Source organism: Gallinula chloropus, assembly GCF_964237585.1.
Source record: "Gallinula chloropus genome assembly, chromosome: 1".
NCBI lineage: Eukaryota > Metazoa > Chordata > Aves > Gruiformes > Rallidae > Gallinula > Gallinula chloropus.
Window position 1 is genome coordinate 185093518 of NC_140085.1, and position 20136 is coordinate 185113653.

Below are 20136 nucleotides of genomic sequence, written 5' to 3' on the forward strand. Positions count from 1 at the left end.
GAGCCGTCGCCATAGCAGCGGGCGGTGCCGCCCGGCCCGGCGCCGGCCCAGGTGCAGCTGTGCAGCGCCGCCGGGTCATTTAGCCGCGGCCCGGGGAGAGGGGTCCAGGTGTGTTTCCGTTCCGTGGCCCGGTCCTGCGTCGCCTCGGCGGGTGAGCGGCGCTCCGTGGCCTGGCCGGGGTGAGGGGAGGCGGGAGAGCGGCCCTCAGGAAGTTTAACGCAACTTTCCGCTGAGTCTGCGGAGCGCCGGGGGCGGGTGTCCGGGCTCGACTTTGAGCCCGGCGGGCGGCCGCGCTGAGGTGAGGGCGGCGGGAGCTCCTGGGAGGGCTGGGGCCGTGGCGGGCCGTCCCCGCTGGAGCTGCGGAGCCGCGGGCTCTGTGTGGCGGCCGCCGCGGCTCGGCCTGCGGCTTCGGGTGCGAAGAGGTGCCGAGGCCAGCACCCTCTTCGGGGGACCGTACCCGCCTCTGAGGGATCCTGTTCCCACCCCGGGGCTGTGAAGCCGCGCCTGAGCGGCGGCTGCCTCCCGGCGAGGCAGGTGTAGGGGAGGGGAGACGCGGGCGAGGGGAGAGCGAAGTGCGGGCCTCCCGCCCGAGGAGCTGCGGGGTGCCGGCAGCTCTCGGAGCCGCTCCCCGGGGGGTTGGAGCCCGCGCTTGCTGGAGCAGCCTGGGGCTGCATCCCTCCCGCTGGCGCCAGCTGGGGCTTTTCTGGCTTTCGTGGCTCGGAGCAGGGGGGGTATGCTTCATCGTGAGGTAGAGAGGCTGTTTTAAGGTTATTTTCACTGTGGCAAACCAGATATAGTCAGAAAACCGTTATTATGTTGCTGAGTGCGCTGACTCTTGGTAGCCTTATCAATAAAGGTTGCGTGTTGTCAACTGTGGGGAGAAAACAATAGAAAATAAAGCAGAAGCTTCTCTGCTTGTAGTGTGTAGGGTGCTATAGGGTGCTGGTATCTGCTGTTTCTTGTACTGATCCCTCCTTAATCACATACGTTTCTCTTAAGACCAGCAGAACAACAACAAGCAGAATGGCCACTGTGAGGTACGAACAAGGGGCAGAGCTGACAGAGGTATCCAGGTGAGTGATATGAACCACCCCAGTGTACAGGTTTGCAGTTGAGGTTTGCTGCTTGGGGTTTCCCTGTCTAGAGTGTCTTAGTGCTTAAATATAACAAAGAAATAATGACAGAGTATTTGAAACTTATATAGCATATGGTCTTTGTGTTCCATCTGGACCCCTCTCAGACAAGGCTGTTGTCTGAGAGGTGTGATATCTTTGAGAGAAATAAGCTGTTGTGATTGACTTGCAAGTAGTTAAGTAACTAAGAAGCATGGAGCACCTAGCCCTGGTACAAGCTCGCAACAGTAAATCCTGCTCTCTTGTAGCATCCACAAATGTTGTCAAGGTCTCTTGTAGAGCAAGATGCTCTTGCTCTGCTCTCCTTAAAAGCCTCAAGTTTGAAGCTTCCTTTAGCTGTGAGCAGTTAGAAAAGCTTATGCTCTGTATGGAAAGTGTGTGTGTATAGGGAGGAAATAGGTTCTTCTAGTATATCCTTGCTTTCTCCCAGTAGTCAAAGTCTAGATGTAGCTTGTGGGAGAGAGCTTGATCCAGTTTGGACAGCAAGCAGGTGTAGAGTGCTTGGCAAAACAAACTCCCTCTGAGGAAATTGTTATCTAGAATTGAATTCTTGTGTGAGAACAAAGCAAAACCAGTGTGTTTTGACCTGGCTTCTTTTTTCCTTTTGTGTTAAAGATTGGCCTCTTAACCCAAAACATGAATGTTGCTCATTCTTACTTTGGTTTATTTTAATTGCAGTAGAAGATAAGAAGGTGGCATTTGGTGCACTTCTTGTGTTCCCAAGTGATCTGCAGCAAAATTGCTGTAGGAGCAGCAACCTGCCTTAATGAGTGAAGTGTTTCAGCTGCACATTAAATGGAAAGAACTCCCAAGTTAATATCCCCCAAGAACAGCTGAGTGGCCATGTATTGCTAGAGCTTTGCGTTGGTCCTAGGAACAAAGTGAGGATAGTGGAGCTGGAAAACTAGCCTTAAATACCAAAATTGCTGGAGGTGGGGAAACATCTCTTTATTCAGCCTGATCCTGAGTGCGGGTGTTGAACCATCACTGTGAGTTCCTGAAACTGCAGGCAGTGCATCATTAAGCTTCTTGCTTCAAAGGGGGTTAGCCCATGCTGCAGAAGGAGTGCTGCTGCATGGGTCCCCTGGGGAGGATGAAGAGTAGTGGGAGTCTCTGAGTTCTTACAGTAAAGCTTTAAACATGCAAGTTTCCTTCTTGGGCAGGAGCAACTGCATATGTACACATAACCAATATTGATATTTCTATGCTGTTCTGAGGCAATGATGCCAGAGGCAGAGCCACAGCAAACACTGTGGCTATGCTGTTACACAGCACAGTATTCCTGTGGAGAAGGATGAATTAGAAACTCCTGGATTTAGAGGTTATGCTTAATTTTCTCTGAAGTTGTCATGTGAACTTCAGAGCTTCTCAGGTGGCTGGATGAAAACTTGATCTAAAGAGACCCTTTTAAGGAAGTTGTGGCAAGCTGCCACTCCCCCCAGAAAATGCTGTTCTAGCACTAGCTCAGCTGCTGCTGCCTTGGTCTTCCAGTTTCCGGTCTGGTATCCTGCTCTGCACAAAAACATCTCTGTGCTGGGGCTTTTCCTGGTGAAAACATTCATTCTCTGAACAAGTAGTTGACTGTAATAGTATTAATGTCACTTGGACACAGGAGCAATTTTGCATATGCATGTTTCCAGCACTTCCAGAGTCTGGACTAGGCTGTTAAGTCTTCTGCAGATTCTTGGGATTCCCTATTCCAAAGCTCTTTATCCTATTGCTGAACACATTGGTTCCCTTCCTCCCCCAAAAATGGAACTTTTTGAGAGATGGACTGCTATGGGGAGCTAGGTCACAGAATCATTAAGGTTGGGAAAGACCTTCTCTAGTACAACCTGTCCCACTAGCACCTATATTACTAGCTAAACCATGTCCCTAAGTCCCTCATCCAACCTATTTGTGAATATCACGAAGGATGATGACTCCACCACCTCACTGGGTAATCTGTTCCAGTGCCTAACCAGGTCAGTACAAGTCAGGGGATTCTGGTGTCCTGACATGTACGAAGCCTCTCTTCCCCTAGTATGATGCCTGTACTCTGGCCCACTGCTCAGCTGACAATATTCTCTTCTCTGAAATGACAGAGGGTAGCAATGTACATTGTACATCTGTATCAGTATGTGACTTGTATTATTCCTTTCCCAGCTCTCCAACAGCAGAGGAGCCCACTGTAAAGATTGATGATGGCCGTGATGAGGATAATGACCCAGGCAGCTGTTCCAAGTAAGCCAGTGTTATACTAAATTCCTTGCTTACCCCTAGAAGTGGAAACTGTTGAGCCAAAATAAGAAAGCAGGTGGCTTGCTGAAGTGGAGAAGCCTAGTGAATTGCTGGATACTGATATTTGTTCTAGTACTTAATAAAGGCAGGTAAGTTCAGGAAGCTTGTTTGTGCCTCTAGAGATGAAAGCCCAATTCAAGAACTAGTTGATGTCCATCATATTATGCAGAATGTGTAGTTCATACTGTGTTGATTAAATTTTCCCAAAGGGATGGGCTTGGGAGAGCATAGAATAACAAATGTCTGAGAAAAAGGTAAATGAGTACTGGGGCAAATAATAATCACCATGCTGTCATCAAGGCTAAGCTCTGAACTTGCTGGTGGTTAACTCTGTTCTTGAAGCAGTTATTTGCTAACAGTGTTTAGCTCTTGTCACTGGATTACTAACTCCTTTAGTGCTTTTAGTCAAGTCGGTGACAAGTGAATAGGCTTGTCTCTCTGGTCTTCCTGCAGCTCAAGACAGTAAGACTAAGCCTGTTATCTCAGTTCTGCATGACAGCATGTCTTTATAACATTCAGAAGTTGTCACTTACAGGCTTTGTGGAATACACTCACAAGTATGTGAGCAAATGTGCCATGTTCTTCTCAACTGATTTAAGATGGCAGGTCAGAATGGAGTGGCATGTATATATTTCAGTCTTTAGTGCACCTAAAGGTACTTGTTCTTAGGCTGTGGAAGCTGAGGTCTTGGTTGTACCTACTACACTTCCACTGTAGGATTGACTGAGCAAACACAGAAACCAGCAAGCTGTTAGTGTAATTGTTGTAGTGCTTCCTCAGATATTAGACATTTGTAAATGCAGGGAGACCCTCATATGTGCTAGGCTGCCTTCAAGACCTGTTGTTACATTCTTGACTTCCACATGAGTACTGCAACCCCAGTATCTCTTACCTGCTTAAGGATGCAGATATTTGGTGGCTAGACCTTGTCCCTTAGTTTTAAAATATGAACTTAATGATGAGCAGCATGGGTTAATTCAGTAAGCCTAGCAAGATGTTTCCTCATCACTTCAAAGATCTAGTGTTGTCCTAAACTGAGTTACTGAGGTGTTAAGGATCTGCACAGAGTGAAATGGAACGCTCAGGTTACTCTGTAGCTCAGACAGGCTCACTGGTGTGCAGTATGCATTATTGAGCTCACAAAGACTTTTTGCTATGGTGGGGTGTCTAATGGTGGTGGGGAGAGGAAATATAGTAACTGTGTATAGCAGGAAAGATGAGGTAGGTATGTGAACAACATAAAAAATCTTCCAGTACTTCTTGTCCGTATGTCAAATCTTTTGGTAGAGCCCACTGTTAGTAGTATACTTGGAAAAAATGTTTTCTCTTAAGTGTATAGGAAGACCTGGTGCTTACAGTAAAGTAATCCCAAGATTACTTAGTAGACTGGCAATCTGTCTTTCAGACTCCCAGATATCAGAGACTTGTCTTCCTCTATTCCCAGAGCACAGAAGCAGTAGTGGAACTATTTTTGGGTGCTGCTTTTTCCAGGTCATAAAAAAACCCTTGATACAACAAGCTAATGTATTGAACAAGATACCTTAAGAGGTGCTTATCCTTTTAGTCTTGATCAATAGCTATTACACAAGTCGTAAAGCTTATAACTGGCCATTAAGCCAGGATTCTAGTGTCACTATGCATGACTATACACCACTGTACTTCTAGGGTCTGTAGCTGATGAGTACTTTTTCTATCAGGTGGTCAGAACATTCCTTTCCAGTACTGTCTTAATGTACGTACTTCATGAATGCCACTGAATAGTTTCCTTTTAAAATCCTGTATGGTAGCAGTTTAAAACCAAAAGAATGTAACAATGCTCTTGTAGCTAATATCAGTAGCAAAATGTTGCTTGTCTTGATATCAGTTCTCTTCTCTTGCAGTGCAATTAGAAGAAAAATTTCCCCATTTGTGATGTCGTTTGGATTCAGGTAAAAGATGCTTGTAGTCATATGGGCAGGGTAGAAACAGTCCTTATTTCTGGTGTAAGAACTTGGAGAGTTCCTTGAACAACAGTGACTCCAGCCTGCTCTGCCTGGAAAATACAGAAACCCCTACCACTCCCAGAAAGGGTGAATTAAGGCAAGTGCTTTGATTGCAAAAAGTCTTAAGCAGATGTGAATTTGTTCTCCAAGGAGACCTGAAAGTCAGAACTGTAAACGCCATTGACTTGGATAAAAGATCTTTAATGGGTTACTCCAGGCAGCCTTTGAGCAACCACTTGGTCACTGTATGCTGAAATAAGGTACAATGTAGAAGACTGTCAGATATTTTTAAGGGACCATGCTAAGTCATGAGTGGGAGGGGAGTAAGCTGAAAGAACTGATACTTGTGTGCCTTAAGATTCAGATTTGCACCACTTCCAGATAGCTGTGCAATTGCAGGTTAATAACTATAGTTGGGTCTGGGGTAATTGTACAGTTCCACATGGATGATGTGTTCTGTGTGGATCAGTTAAAAATGCAGTTTGAATCCTTCAGCTGCTTATACAAGCTGGCTTCAGTCTGGATGTGAGAACACATTCTTGCTGGAACAGCTTAAAACAATCTGGGCTTGTACTCTTTAGGAATGATCTGCAGACATTTATTGACTACCTCTCAAGTTGACTTGTGTTTCTCTCTTTTGTAGAGTATTTGGAGTTGTACTTATCATTGTGGATATTATAGTTGTTATTGTGGATCTGGCCATCAGTGAGAAGAGGAAGGGTGTTAGAGAGATTCTTGAAGGTGTTTCCCTGGCAATAGCACTCTTCTTCCTCGTCGATGTTCTCCTGAGGGTGTTTGTTGAAGGGTGAGACATGAACAGAGATTATATTAGTATGGCAAATCCTCAAGCTAGTAAGGAAGCATTACTTAAAACTTGGACTATGAACATAGATGCCTTGTACGTTGACTTTATGGTCATAGGCAATGGCTGCATCTTTTCCTGTCTGTGTACCTCAGCTGTTACCCTTCTGTGGAATAACCTGTGAAGTGCTCACACGAAAAGCTCTGAAGAACTGTGTTGGCTTTACTGTGATGTGTGTAGACCAGGTCTACGATTATTTTCTTACTCCCCAGTGCTTAGTGTTAAGAAGTACTTGAGGAGAGCTTGCCTCTGGCAGTGGCTCTGCATAGGTGTATTTCAGTTCTGGTGTTCAGATGGACATCTGTCTAAACCTGTCTTTTGTTTCAGCTTCCGGAACTACTTCCGATCCAAACTGAATATTTTGGATGCTTTCATAGTGGTGGGCACCCTATTAATTAACATGACATACTCCTTCTCAGACCTTGCTGCAGCTGATCAGATACCAAGGTAAGAATGGTATGGCAGCTGTTAAATGTGAGCTCTCTTTCCTTGACAGTCTTCTAAGCAATCTGTGTGACCCAAAAGCCTATTCTAAATCCCCATCAATCTTGAGTCAGAATACAAGGAACCTGTGCACACCAATCTACAAGAGGATGGGTCAGTGCAAGATCAGGCCTACTGCTGACATAGCCTGGCTGATACATCTCAGAATAATGAGAATCTGTGTAACTTATATAGAAGACACTGTATATGACAAGTGAGATTTTGGTTGCAACCCGTAGAGGTAGTGTGTCCTGATGGAGGGTCAGAGTCTGTGTTTCTGATCTGGTCTAGCAGGGTGTTTGTTGGGATGAGTTACTAATTTCCTTGAAGTCTGACCTGTAAAGGGACATTGGGGAGTGGGAGCTGGGTATTAGTCAGGAAGCTAATGTTTAACTGGTCAACTTCCTAAAGGGGCAGGATGCAAACTGCTCTAAGAGCTGCTTCTCACAGGTATGTTTCAAGTGGGGGAGACAGACTGTGGAGTCCACTCCAGTGCTGGTCTAGCTCCTTAGCTGCTAGGTCCAAGGGAACTATGGTTTGAAAACAGCAGGGTGATCCTGGACTAGGAAGGAGCTTGAGATGAAAAAATGAAGCTTTCTTCTAGGTGTCCAGAACAACATTGTCATGCTGACTTTAAGCTCCACATTAGTGGAGAGAAGACTGTATTCAGCTGGAGAATAGATAATGTTTCCATAATATTTATTCACCTTACTGTATGTGTTCACCTGGATTCACAGAATGGTGGCAGTTGGAAGGAACCTCTGGAGATGTAGTCCAACCCCCTGTTAAGGCAGGGTTGCCTAGAACAGGTTGCACAGGATCATGTTCAGACAGGAATCTCTCTCTGGAGAAAGAATCCACAGTCTCTGTGCAGCCTGTGTCAGTGCTCTGTCACCCTCAGAGTAAAGAAGTTTTTTTTCTCATGTTCAGACATAACTTCCTGTGTTCCAGTTCATGCCCATTGCTTCTTGTCCTGTCACTTGGCATCACTGAGAAGAATCTGGCCCCATCCTCTTGATATATCCCCTTTAGATATTTACAAGTATTGATGAGATTCCCCTCTGTCTTCTCTTCAGGCTAAATATATCTAGCTGTCTCAGCCTTTCATCATATGAGAGATGTTCCAGTCCCCTACTCACCTTTGTAGATATCTGCTGGACTCTCTCCAGTAGTTCTTTTTCTTTCTTGAATTGGGGAGCCTGGAACTGGACACAGAACTCTAGATGTGGCCTCACCACAGCAGAGCAGAGAACCTCCCTTGACCTGCTGGCCACACTGTTCTTAATGCACCCTGGGATACCATTGACTCCTTGGCCATGAGGACACACTGCTGGCTCATGGATCATGTGTTGTCCATCAGGACTTCCAGGTTCTTCCCTTGAGTGCTGCTTCCCAGCAGGCCAACTCCTAACCCTTACTGATGCAGGACTTGCCTTTGGACTTCATTAGATTCTTCTCTGCCCAACTCTCTGCTGTCCAGATCTCTCTGAACAGCAGCACAGTCTTATGTCAGACACTCCCAGTTCTGTATCATCAGCAAGCTTGCTGAGGGTATGTTCTGACCCCTTGTCTAGGTCATTGATGAAATGTGAAATATGTCTATGTACTCTTTAAAAACACATGTTTGCATACCTCCTGAAGGAATGAATGTTAGGTTGCCCTAGTCCCTAAGGGTATGTGAAAGCAACTGCCCCTGTGCAGTTGCTTCTGTAGAACTACTTGCATAAGTATTTTGCCTCCTTGCAAGTTCAACAGCAGTCCAAAGTTCCTCAAATCACCAGCTAAAGCTGCTGAATTATTAAACACAGGGTTTATACTGATGTGTCCTTGGGCTTCTCAGTTGAGACACATGATGTATGCAGCCTGTCTAGCTTCTCTTTTCGGCTGCTTTTCAGGTGGTTGAGAACAAGCTTCAAGGAACAGAAGCTTGTGGACAGGAACATAGGTACTGATAAGGAAATTTGCTAGGTGGAGGTGCCTGTGAAATCCTGTTTTAGTAAGGAGTTTCCCAGTTCTGTTAATGGTTCAAAGTGTGTATTCTAAAAAAACCTCAATAAAGCTGCTTAGTATCCTTTCTCCAAGGTCAGCCTGAGAAGTCCTAGTTCAATATCTAAACCAAAGACTTAAACTGGCTCTGAAATAATTTTGAAATAGCTTCAAGATTTGCATCTAAGTTTAATCATGTTCACACTATTTCACGGTGACTCTTACTCTCCTCTAGAATGGTTGCTCTCCTCCGAGTCCTGAGAATTGTCATCTTAATAAGAATATTTCGCCTGGCTTCTCAAAAGAAGCAACTTGAAGTGGTGACCAGGAGAATGGTAAGCTGGCCTTGGAAACAGTAGCCTAGGTGTATATATTGAAGTTCTTTTGGCAGCCATGGGTGGTGAGTAGTAAGACTGCTCACAGCATATTGGTCTGCAACTGGAAATACTGCTTAGGCAGCCCATCTGGTCACTGTCCCTGGCAGGGTAATAGAGACTTTTCCTCCAGCTTCAGTATAGCTAATAATTCTTAGCTTTGCTCAAGTAAGCAGCAGCTTGACCTGGACAGCCAGTGTATCAGAGTGATTGCAACACCACTGTGAGTCTCAAGTGGCAATTTCTGGCTCTGTGTGGCACATGAAGTGGTTTTCCTCAGATGGGGGAGGGTAAGAATTTTAATGCTTCTGCTGTTTATTCCAGGTGAAAACAAAACAACCTGGCTGTCAAAACTCTACCCACTGTAAATGCCCACCCTGTTTTCACTGGGGCACCAAAGTGGTACTCAAATCTTCAAGTATGTCCTCTTGCTTGGGAATAAGCAGTTTTGGTTATGTTGCCCTTAAGAGTGTTCTTTCCCTCTCAGCCCCCAAACACTCAGATAGCAATGATGGACTCACGCTGCAGTCTGCAAAGAACCTGCAGCTTGCTTTCCCCTGGAATAAACTTTGATACTTCAGGGTAACAATTCTGAGTGGAGCTTCGGCATAGATGCTAAAGCAATAAATGTTGCTCTTGGCTAGTGCTGTGAAGTTTGCTAGCAAAGTGAGACTGCTGCTTGTGATTTAACTTCAGGGTCTAGATGCTTGGTTTTGATTTTTTTTTTTCCCTAGTAACAGGCAACACTTGTTGATCTCTGGAAGACTAACTACTATTTTTTTACAGGTCTCTGAAAACAAAAGGCGTTATATGAAAGATGGCTTTGATCTGGATCTCACTTATGTTACTGGTTTGTAGAAGCAAATGAGACTTTGTAGCATGTTACCCCCTGCTAACACTAGTTACTTAGTTAATAAGTGCTTGACATGAAATATGGGCACTGTTTTAGACTAATGCAACCTAAATATGAAGTCAAACCAGACCTGCTCCTTTTCTGTGGGATTTTGAAATATGGATTCCTGACTGATACTGTTTTCAAGGATTAGTCTTCTGGGAGAGATGTGGTACATCCTGTATGTAAGGATAGAAATTCTCTGGAGCCCTATGGAACCAGAGCTGAGAAATTACCAACTGACTCTTAGTATTTTTGCCTGTGATTCTATGAAGACTGACACTTTGTGGTAGCTGATGCTTCAAAAAAATTATCTTCTACTCAAGCTATACTAAATGCAGAAAACATCTCATAAATGAATAGGTGGTGGTTCTAATTAGGGTAAAACCAAGCTGTTTCATGATGATGATGCTCTCAATCCTGTAGCTCTGACATGGGGGAGGTTTCCCCCTGTGACTTCTGATTGCTGTCTCTTCCACAGATCGCATCATTGCAATGTCATTTCCATCTTCTGGGAAGCAGTCTTTCTATAGGAACCCTATAGAGGTAAAAATCTCTCATCCTCAAAGCTCAGTATTCTTGAATGCAGCTTCACTTCTAAGTTCCCTCTGTCTTGGATATAGACTCGACTGTCAGTCTTACCACTGACAGAACAGTGAGAACTGTGGACTTGCTTAGGTGTTTAAAAGCTCTGTATTAATGCCTTTTGAAGCCATGCTGCCTAATATTGTGGAAAGATAAATATGTAGGGCAAAGATTGTTGCTAGTGGTACTTTTATTCCAGACAAGAACCTGAGCTATTGGACTGGAAAGGCCTCCTGCCCACGGGCTCTTTATGAAAGCAGCTTCTGGGATGAGATGGTAGTGAAAATAACTACTCTGAACTTGTGTCTTGTTACTACTTTAGGAGGTTGCAAGATTTTTGGACACGAAACACGCAGACCACTATAAAGTCTATAATCTCTGCAGTAAGTATGTTTAGCTACTGACTATATTGAAATACTTCTGACAGATGTTTTTCTGCTTGACAGTATAATGCTGGCAACACCAGATCTCCAAGAGTTTAAAGTCTAACAAAAGTAGCTAGCTGTCTCTGGTCACCTTCTGTCCTGAATGCAGCTGTTGACTTTGAGCTTCTAATACATTGCACTGAAGCTTGCAAAGGAGGTGCTGGAGGCCTTGCACTTCAGACATCCGTGCTTTGGTGTTCTGAAATTCTTGCTGAAGAAGTCAAAAAGTAAACCTGAGCTAAAACTTGGGGTGATGTTGAAGGACTGTTTTCTAATGCAGGCTTAGAAGGATGAAGTGAATGACTAGCTAAAAGATCTTCTATTTAGAGGTGGCTAAAACAAGGAAAAATACTTCAGGAACTATCTAGTAGGTTTTGCATTCATAGCAGAGCATCAGAGCTGGAAGCAGACAAGGTAGGATATGGAAGCCTGGATCCTGAAGTCCTGAAAACATAAAACTTCTCCAGCCAGCAGAGGGATAGATGAGGGCTCACAGATGAGTGTGGTGTTGGCAGCTCCTTTACCCCACTTTGTAGGTGGTTGTTGCTGTGGTTGATCCCAACAATGTGGTGATCTGGGCCTAGAGATGAATTTCCACTGAAGTGAGAGGTGTGAAGCTAAAGCTAGGGAAGCATGGGTTTTAGCCAAACTATCTCAGGGTTTTTCCACTTTGATATGTCTCTCTTTATTACTGCTCTTTAAACTCTAGAGTATGCTTAGACCAGCAGTTATGTGGTAAGAGCCACCTTGTTGCAGCCTGTCCCCTTTTCTGGCCTAACTCCAGACCTTTCCTTCTAGGTGAAAAAGGCTATGACCCCAAGTACTTCCACTACAGGGTGGAAAGGATCTTTATTGATGACCACAATGTCCCAGCACTACAGTGAGTCTTGTCAAGAAGTGTGTACGTCATGATAGCTGTATGTGGGTGCTTGCTTTGATCCACTGCTGCTCCTCTTGCCTAGGGACATGCTGAAGTTCACTGCCAGCGTCCGAGAGTGGATGAGTCAAGACAAAAAGAACATCATTGCCATTCACTGCAAAGGAGGCAAAGGTGGGACTTCTCATGTGTACCCTGTGCATGCTACAAATGACATGTTATTCTTATCATGGCTTGTCTGATGTAAGCATGGCCTGAAGTCATAGCATGAGATGGGTTTAGAGTGTGACTTGACACATTCTGCAGATGTTATGACTAGCAACAGTATAGTGCTGCATGTTGAATGTTACACAACCCAGTTTCTCAGTGGGACAAATAAGTTCTTAATATAAGATGGTATGCAATCTCTTAAAATGGTCTTCAGTAATTGCCTGCTGTCCCAGAAGTCCCCCGGGGAGGCTGGGCATAGGGAGCTACCAAAACTGCTGCTATCAAGTGTTAAGCTGCTGCTTAGGTTCCCTGGTAGCCAGTCACCCATGCTGATTATCCTTTGCTGAAATATACCTCAAGATTTTTACCTTCTTGTGGTGGAAATGTGAAATGTTGTGGGTACTGCTGGATCTTAAATCAACACACAGAAGGTATTATGTGAAGGAGTATAATGCTGTCATACAGGGAGAGGCTTGTCAAAACTACTGCTCACGAGCTGACCTGTGGGTGCTGTCAACAACCTGTAGTAGTGAGGGAGCTGTTGAAGTGCACAGATAACTCTAAAAATAAGACAAACTTCCCTCCAAACACCTGCCACATCTCTAGGTGCCTGCTGTTACTACTGCAAATACATGGCTTAAGCCAGGTGATTACTTAGCATTGCTTAACACTTCAAACCATAGCTTAAAAGGCTTTGCAAAACTGAATGTTGAAACTACCTGGAAGCTGAAACCAGCTTGAACAGGTGTAGGGAGGGGTGACTTGACCTCTGAGACCTCAAATTCAAAACTGAGACTATATGGGAGTCTTTGTGCTAGCAGTCTTGTTGCCCTCATAGTAGTGTTGGGGAAAAGTTGGAGCAGCAAACAAGCCCTTTAGGCTTAGAGCCATCAGCAAGTGCCAGTCTATAACCTAATCTAGTAGGGTGTACTTGACTCTGTCCCCTGGTAAATGGAGTTTGCAGATACTGGCCAAGTTCTGAAGGATCTCTAGGAATACTGGAGAAACGTGGGGATTGCTTTAAAGGAACAAGCTTACAGACAAGATACTGCAGTTTTTTACTCTCTTCAGACAGGCACTTAACTACTCTGATGTAACTTATCTTCTGTTGTGTCTTCTATTTAAAATTTTTTATCTTGACAAAAATAATCCCAAATACCTTTGAACTCCTGTAGTTTAACCTGTCTCTTCTAATACAGGCAGGACTGGAACAATGGTCTGTACCTGGCTCATCGACAGTGACCAGTTTGAGAGTGCAAAGGTAAAAACTGGTGTTTGTTTTTGATCCTTCTAGTACTCAGAATGTCCCTTTAGAACCTACTTAACTGGTGAAATGCTCTGCTACTGTAGAAAGCCTATGCTGGAAAAAAGAATACTGTAAATCTGCTTCACAAAGGAGTTCTTGCAAGTCTTGCTACCGTATAAATTCCTTTCTAATTAAGATCAGAAAGAACTGGACAAGAGCAGGATACCAACTTTGAAGTTGTTGGGTTTTTTTGAAGGCATAGTAGATCTAGGATCTTGAGCAAAAACTTTCTTAAGCTGCAGGTGGCTTCTGAGCATCCACTACTAGGGATAGTGTCACTGGTTTTAAATGCCACTTTTTCCCCCAGCCTCCCTCCAGATAGTTTGAGGCATCAGGAATTGTCTTATCTCAACTGTCAGCAGCATTACAGCAGCAAGCCCTTCTTGCCTGGAGCATCTCCCCTATGAGGAAAGGCTGAGTGAGCTGGGACTGTTCAGCCTAGAGAAAAGACTAAGGGGGGACCTTATTAATGTTTATAAATATCTTAAGTATGGGATGCAGGAGGAATTGGCCAGCCCCTTCTCAGTGGTCTGTGGGGACAGGACAAGGGGCAATGGCTGCAAGTTGGAGCACAGGAAGTTCCGCACCAATGCGGGGAAGAGCTTTTTCCCAGTGAGGGTGACAGAGCCCTGGGACAGGCTGCCCAGGGAGGTGGTGGAGCCTCCATCTCTGGAGATATTCAAGACCCCTCTGGATGCCTATCTGAGAGATATGTCCTAGGGAGCTGCTTTGGCAGGGGGGTTGGACCCGATGATCTCTTGGTCCCTTCCAACCCCTATGATTCTATGAAAGGGGAGTAAGGCTGGTGAGGCCCATCCAGGAGCAATCTGTGTGCTGTGTTAGTATCCCAGGTCTGGCATATCAGTCTGGAGACCTGGGTTGCAGGATGCCCAGCTAACTTGGGTACTCTGGCCAGAGTGCATGTGCATTTCATTACTTATTTTTCTCTGAGTTTGGTTTGTGAAGGTCAGAACTAAAGCTCAGGGGTTTTCTTTTGCCACAGACCACCTGAGAAACAGATGCTTTTAGAACAGTTGCTTAAAAAGCATATAGCTCTCCTCCTTCAGTGAGCTTTAATACACTTGTATTGTCTGTCATCCATGAATCTGACTTCCTGGTTAGTACTTACTCTAGTTAAAAGCTTCCTTCAGAAAGTATCCAAACTACTGTTGCATATTTTCACTTGCATTCCCTTATTGAGGTTGCCTAGTGTAGTTCTAGTTTACTGTCCACTTAGGAAGGGGAAGGGTGGATGAATATCTTAATTCTTTGTCTTCTAACATAGGAAAGTTTAGACTACTTTGGTGAGAGAAGAACTGATAGAAGCACAAGTACCAAGTTTCAAGGAGTTGAAACTCCATCCCAGGTAAGCTTGAGCAAGTCTAAGAACAGCAGCCAAACCATCATTGGCGTTATGCTACCCTGCCTCCCCTACCTTTTATTGAGATTTAGGCTCGTACTACATGCTTAATTCCTGAACTTAATGTACTCTTTCTTTGAGGGTTGGAATACTAGCAACTGATGGGGTTGCACTGGATCTTCCCCTTTCTCCTTTTTGTCCATGTACATTCTTTATACCTTTCTCTGTAATATCATCAAATCTGGCTTATGGTGTTTAAGGTAACAGGTGGCTGTGTCTAGTCAGGTCTCCACAGATGGAGACTCTGCAGTTGCTTACAGTGTTTGCCCATCTTCACAGGAGCATGACCCTGTGAGACAGTTGGGCTGTTTAGCAAGGATGTGCTGCAGCCTGGCCTGGGAGGGCTATGGCCTTGATGCAGCTCAGTAGAGGAATGCATTCTCTAGAGACTGCATTCATGAGGAGATAGTGAACAAGTTATTGCCTCAGACCATAGTTTGGGGCTTTGCTCCTCCTGATTCACTGTGTGCAATGAGATTGAGGTGTGAGATGAAGTTGGTGCCAGAGGTGCTTGAGTTGCCTGTGTAAAATGGAAGTACAGCTGTGCTTCAGAATGTGTTTCTGTAAAATGAAAGCATATTTAAAGCTGAAGTCAAATACAGAACTCCTCTTAAAAGATGAAATTTAAATTGTAAAAATGCTGGTGTTGACTTTGTCTAAAGAATTCTTTGAACTTGGGAGGGGAAGGAGAACAAATGGTTTCTTTTTTCTTGGCTTAGGCCTTAGGTTTCTCTACACCAAGTTCTTAGCTCTCCTGTTTAATCCTAGTTCTACCTAGAATTAGTCTGTGGGGTACAGAAACTGCATAATGTGTCTGGGTTTTTTGCATTGCAGAGTAGGTATGTTGGGTATTATGAGATCCTGAAAAACAAGTATAACTTGAAACTCCCACCAGAGAGACAACTCAAAATAAAAAACCTCAAAATCCACTCTATACATGGTAAGAACTCTTGAATTTGGGCATTCCTCTATCTGGTAATGGCTTCCTAGTACAGGCAGCTGATCTCTCTACTGTCTCTCTTGCTAGGCCCATAATAGCAATGTATATCTATTGGGATTTGAGAATTCAAATGCCACTGTTAAAATACAGTGAAGACAGGACCCCATGTGCCCTGTCACACTCTGGGTGTCTGGTCAAATGGTGGCTCACACAAAACCTGCTCTATTGTGGGAGGGGAACCACTTTTCAGGTGAGATTAATCCACTTGTGGAACTGGATCACTAATACTGCTCACCTGGATATACGTGCCTCTCGTGTGCACTGGTAATCCTGGTAAGAGGCTGGAAGTTCAGCACTGCTTGTTCTCAGGGACTTGAAGCTGCTGTTCTTGTTCAGTCAGTGGAATGAGACTCCACATTACTCTGTTCCCCTTCCACTAGCAGGATTCACTGCTACTTGAAAATACAGCTTTCAGCTGTTGAATCTGGAGCTACCTTTTAGGATTTGAGTTTCTCAAGCCTATATAGCAAGGCATTCTGGAAGGGAGGCACTCAAATAGATTACACTTGACTTTCACACAGCTTGTGTTTCTGGCTATTGTGTAGACTGTGGTATAATGCAACTCTTTTTTTCCTAGGAGTTGGGAAGGGCAATGGAACTGATATGAAGGTGCAGGTAATAGTGAAGAAGCAAGTTGTACTAGAATGTGTATGTGCCAATCAAGGAAACTGCAAGGTGAGAGTGCTATGAAATCATGTCAGTGGAGTCACAGGATCCAAAATCTGACTTATAGGTCAAATATATCTTCCTGTAAAAGATGAATACAGGGCATAAAGCTATCTAAATGGCTGCTGTGAATTCTGAGAGGATGGAAAGGCTAAGCTTTGCTAAATTATAGAAGTGGTAAGATAGTGAAAGGTTTCCTGAGAAGTCACTTAAATACAATGGCTCACTCTGACCTGAGCAGCTTAAATTGTTGGGTATCACTTGAGTACTGTTGTTGCATTTGTATACCACAAATGAGTAGCTAGATGTTGTGATGAATGGGTCCCCTGTCTCTCTGCAGCATCTCTCCATAAAAATACTTTGTTTTGTTATCCAGCTCTTCTTTGATTTGGAAAGTGACTCTGTAGTGATTGGCTTGGAAGACAGCCCTGTTATAAGCGGGGATGTGAAAGTCAGATTTGAATCATACTCTGTAAGTATAATGGCATGAAGACCTCTGCTTGAGTTTGAGGAGGAGGAGCTACAGTGCAAACTGCAGCTGGGTGCTGGCTATGGGGTAGAATGGTGTTCCTCCTCAGTGAGTTCTTTTGTGTGGGGTGGCCCCACTCACTGTAGCAGTTATTTCACCCCTCTTCAGTGAATGATGGAGCAAATGTTGCTCCGTCGTCCTGTGCAGGTGGGGGAGACACTTGGCTGCTCATACAGTACCACCAGGGCTGGGTGGCTGCTCTGCTGCTGAGTGGCCTAGTCCTGACAGCTTCCATGGAAATGGTGATCTGGGTGTAATACTGGGTGTCACCTAAACCACCACACTGGGCTCTTCAAGTGTAATGACTTTGGCACTGTAGCTTTGTAAAGCAAACTACTGAGGGCAGGTGGATACCCTTGCCCTGCAAAGATGAGTCTTACTGTCTGATGGAGTTCTTAAACAAGGCTTTTCTTTTAGGATCTCCCCAAAGGCTATGATGGCTGCCCATTCTTCTTCTGGTTCAACACTTCCTTTATTGAAAATAACAGGTAAGTGCTCAGAATGACTGCCTCCAGACCCTGACTTCTGGTGTCCAACTGGAGCTGAAAGTTCACAGACCTAGCTCTGTCTCAGCTCTCAGCTGTGTGGGTACTGGTCTCTGACTCGGTTGCAACTTGGAGCAGGCAGTTATTGCATGCTTGTGCTGTGCCAAGTGTTTTAAAACATATCTGAGCTCTTAATCAACCTATTGGACTCTTTCCTCAGAACTCCAAATATTGTTAATGAATGCTAATTCCAAAACCTATGACAGCTCTGCCATCCTCCACAGCATGGCTCACTGAGAGGCTGTAACTCTTCTGCAGTTTAGCAGGCAGATTTTCAGCCCAGAGTCTAGAGTGCTGATGCTTGGGATTCTGAAGAAAGGCTCTTTTACTGCTTCTTGCTGTGGTTTGAGACTAGAACTCCTGGTGGAGCTCCAGCTGGCAGAAGCTGGACTTGTCTGTCTTGCCAGGGGAGTAACATGGAAATTGAGACACGAGGTCCTTTTCTGTCTATCAATCTTGGCAGATTTAGGCAGAGGAGCAGCAAATCTGACATGTGAGATAATTGCTGTTCTCTCCATGACTGAAATAAGGAAATCTTTATTTGATCCTATCAGAGCATGAGGAGAGGTAGCCATGAGTCTATGTTCATAACCCTAAACTTAATAGGCATGCTGCTGGCTCAGCTTTGCAGTGTAGCTGCAGACATCCAGTTAAGACCAAACCAGCAGCAGCAGAACCGTGTGCCTGCTGTCTGATAGCCTTGCAACAATGCCATCTCCAAAGCTTCACCAAGGGCTTCATTTGCTCCAGGGCTGGGGGGGATGCCCCACCAGATCTTTTAAACATCATTTAGTAAAGACCATATGCCTTTCTGTTAATGGGATTCTGGTGGACCTCAAGTAGACTAGGTCTTATAGAAGAGAAGTCTTGTCTGAATTAAAGATCTGGGGCTATATTTAATATTCCAGGGCTGAGCTTAAAGCTTTCTTGGCTGGCTGAAGGGAAAAGTATGTCTTTTGGGCTTTAAGATATGCTTCTGAATTTTGTCTTTCAGACTCTATCTTCCTAGGAATGAGCTGGATAACCCTCACAAGTCTAAAACATGGAAAGTCTATCGTGAGACGTTTGCTGTGGAGGTGAACTTCATTGAACCATAAGGGAAAGCCAAAAGAAAGGAAACACAAAATTAATCTCTTCCTGGGGAATGTTTTGCTGCTTTGTTATAAAGTGAAGCAGTTGTATTGATGTTCAGAGCACATTTCTGTATGGATACAACTTCTCAAATAAATTTACACAAGGTTCTGTTGTGCAGAGCAATAACACTCTTCTGAGTTACTAAGTGAGAGCTGATTCATGTTAACAAGCTGTTGAATCCTTGGGTGTTTGGATGTCTCTACATACAGGTAATCCCTGCTTTATTAAAGACAACTGTCTATCTTTAAGCAAGAGCATTAACCTAACAGTGGGTGGAGACCAATGGTCTGTAAAAGACTGCTGGAGATATCTGACATGCTGTCTATCAGCATCAAATTTTTTCACAGGTCAGGAAGTTGGCAGGAACAACAGTAATCTGGCACAGGCAGACTACTTGACTATTGAACCCACTGTTCATCAGAAACCCAGTGATGGAGGGTTCTGAGCGGCACCTGTCCTGGGAGTTGATGTGGGGGTTGGAGGCTGCACAGCTGCTTCTTTCTGACTGTACCTCCCCAGCTGGGGCTCCTGACTGCAGCCTGCCTGGGGTAACTGCACCAGACTTCCCTTGGCACCAGTGTGTGGGGGGTTTGATCTGTGTGCCTGGCCCTTTGAGCTAATAAGGCAACTGCTCACTGACCCTTCTCGAGCTATGCTGAGGCCTGTAATGCACACACTGCTGGGATGCTTGTTTAGCTTCCAGCTGTTCTCAGCAGTACAGCCCTCCTCTGGAGACTTTCACACTGGCCTTGATGTGAAATGTGTTGAGGTTAGCTGCTTGCTTCTGTTGTTTTATTGTGAGGAAATGATGTGGCTTTCTATAGCCTGTAACTAACTAATGAAGTAGGCAGAGATCCCACTTTCCCTCTGCTCAGCTGCAGGTAGTGACATACTATGTAGTTCATGTATGGACTCAAGTTTTGCTACTGCTGTGTCATTACCTGGCACTGGGGAACTGAGCTGTTTGAAACTGGTTTTATTGGCATTGGGCTCCAGGGGTGGGGTTGCAGGAACACTGTCTTTGAAAAGTTTGCAACTGTTCACAGTAGAGTGAATGTGACTCACTTAAATCACAGAATGGCTGTGGGTAGAGGACCATCTAGTTCTAACTATAGGCAGGGACACCTTCCAACAGCCCAGGTTCCCTAAAGCCCCATCCTGCCTGGCTTTGAATGCTGCCAGGAAGGGTGCAGCCACAGCTCTGGTAAACATGTGCCATTGCCTCAATCCCCTCAGTGAAGAATTTCTATGTAATCTAAGCCTAACCTCTTCTTAGTAAAGTCATCACTACACTCGCTGATACTTGGTTTCAAGCCCCCTTCAGGTAAATTGTGCAATAACCTCTCCCTGGTGCCTTTTCCAGGCTCTCTCTCAGCTTGTCTTCCCAGCAGAGGTGCTCCAGCCCTCCAGTTGGCTTTGGTTCTCCTCTAGATTCGTTTCACCACCT

At 44.8% G+C, this 20136-nt stretch overlaps 1 protein-coding gene across 1 annotated transcript; it reads left to right on the forward strand.

The window, feature by feature from the left end:
* Positions 1-1011: 1011 nt before the first annotated feature.
* On the forward strand, positions 1012-18809 carry LOC311202324 (phosphatidylinositol 3,4,5-trisphosphate 3-phosphatase TPTE2-like). The gene is made up of 18 exons (XM_084276908.1): positions 1012-1073; positions 3279-3356; positions 5294-5341; positions 6039-6200; positions 6585-6704; positions 8962-9061; positions 9887-9950; positions 10474-10538; positions 10900-10960; positions 11801-11882; positions 11965-12053; positions 13289-13350; positions 14681-14761; positions 15650-15755; positions 16393-16490; positions 16858-16953; positions 17428-17498; positions 18550-18809. The coding sequence occupies exons 1-18, from the start codon at positions 1024-1026 to the stop codon at positions 18650-18652; spliced, it is 1536 nt and encodes a 511-aa protein (XP_084133034.1). The 5' UTR covers positions 1012-1023; the 3' UTR covers positions 18653-18809.
* The last annotated feature ends 1327 nt before the right edge of the window (positions 18810-20136 follow it).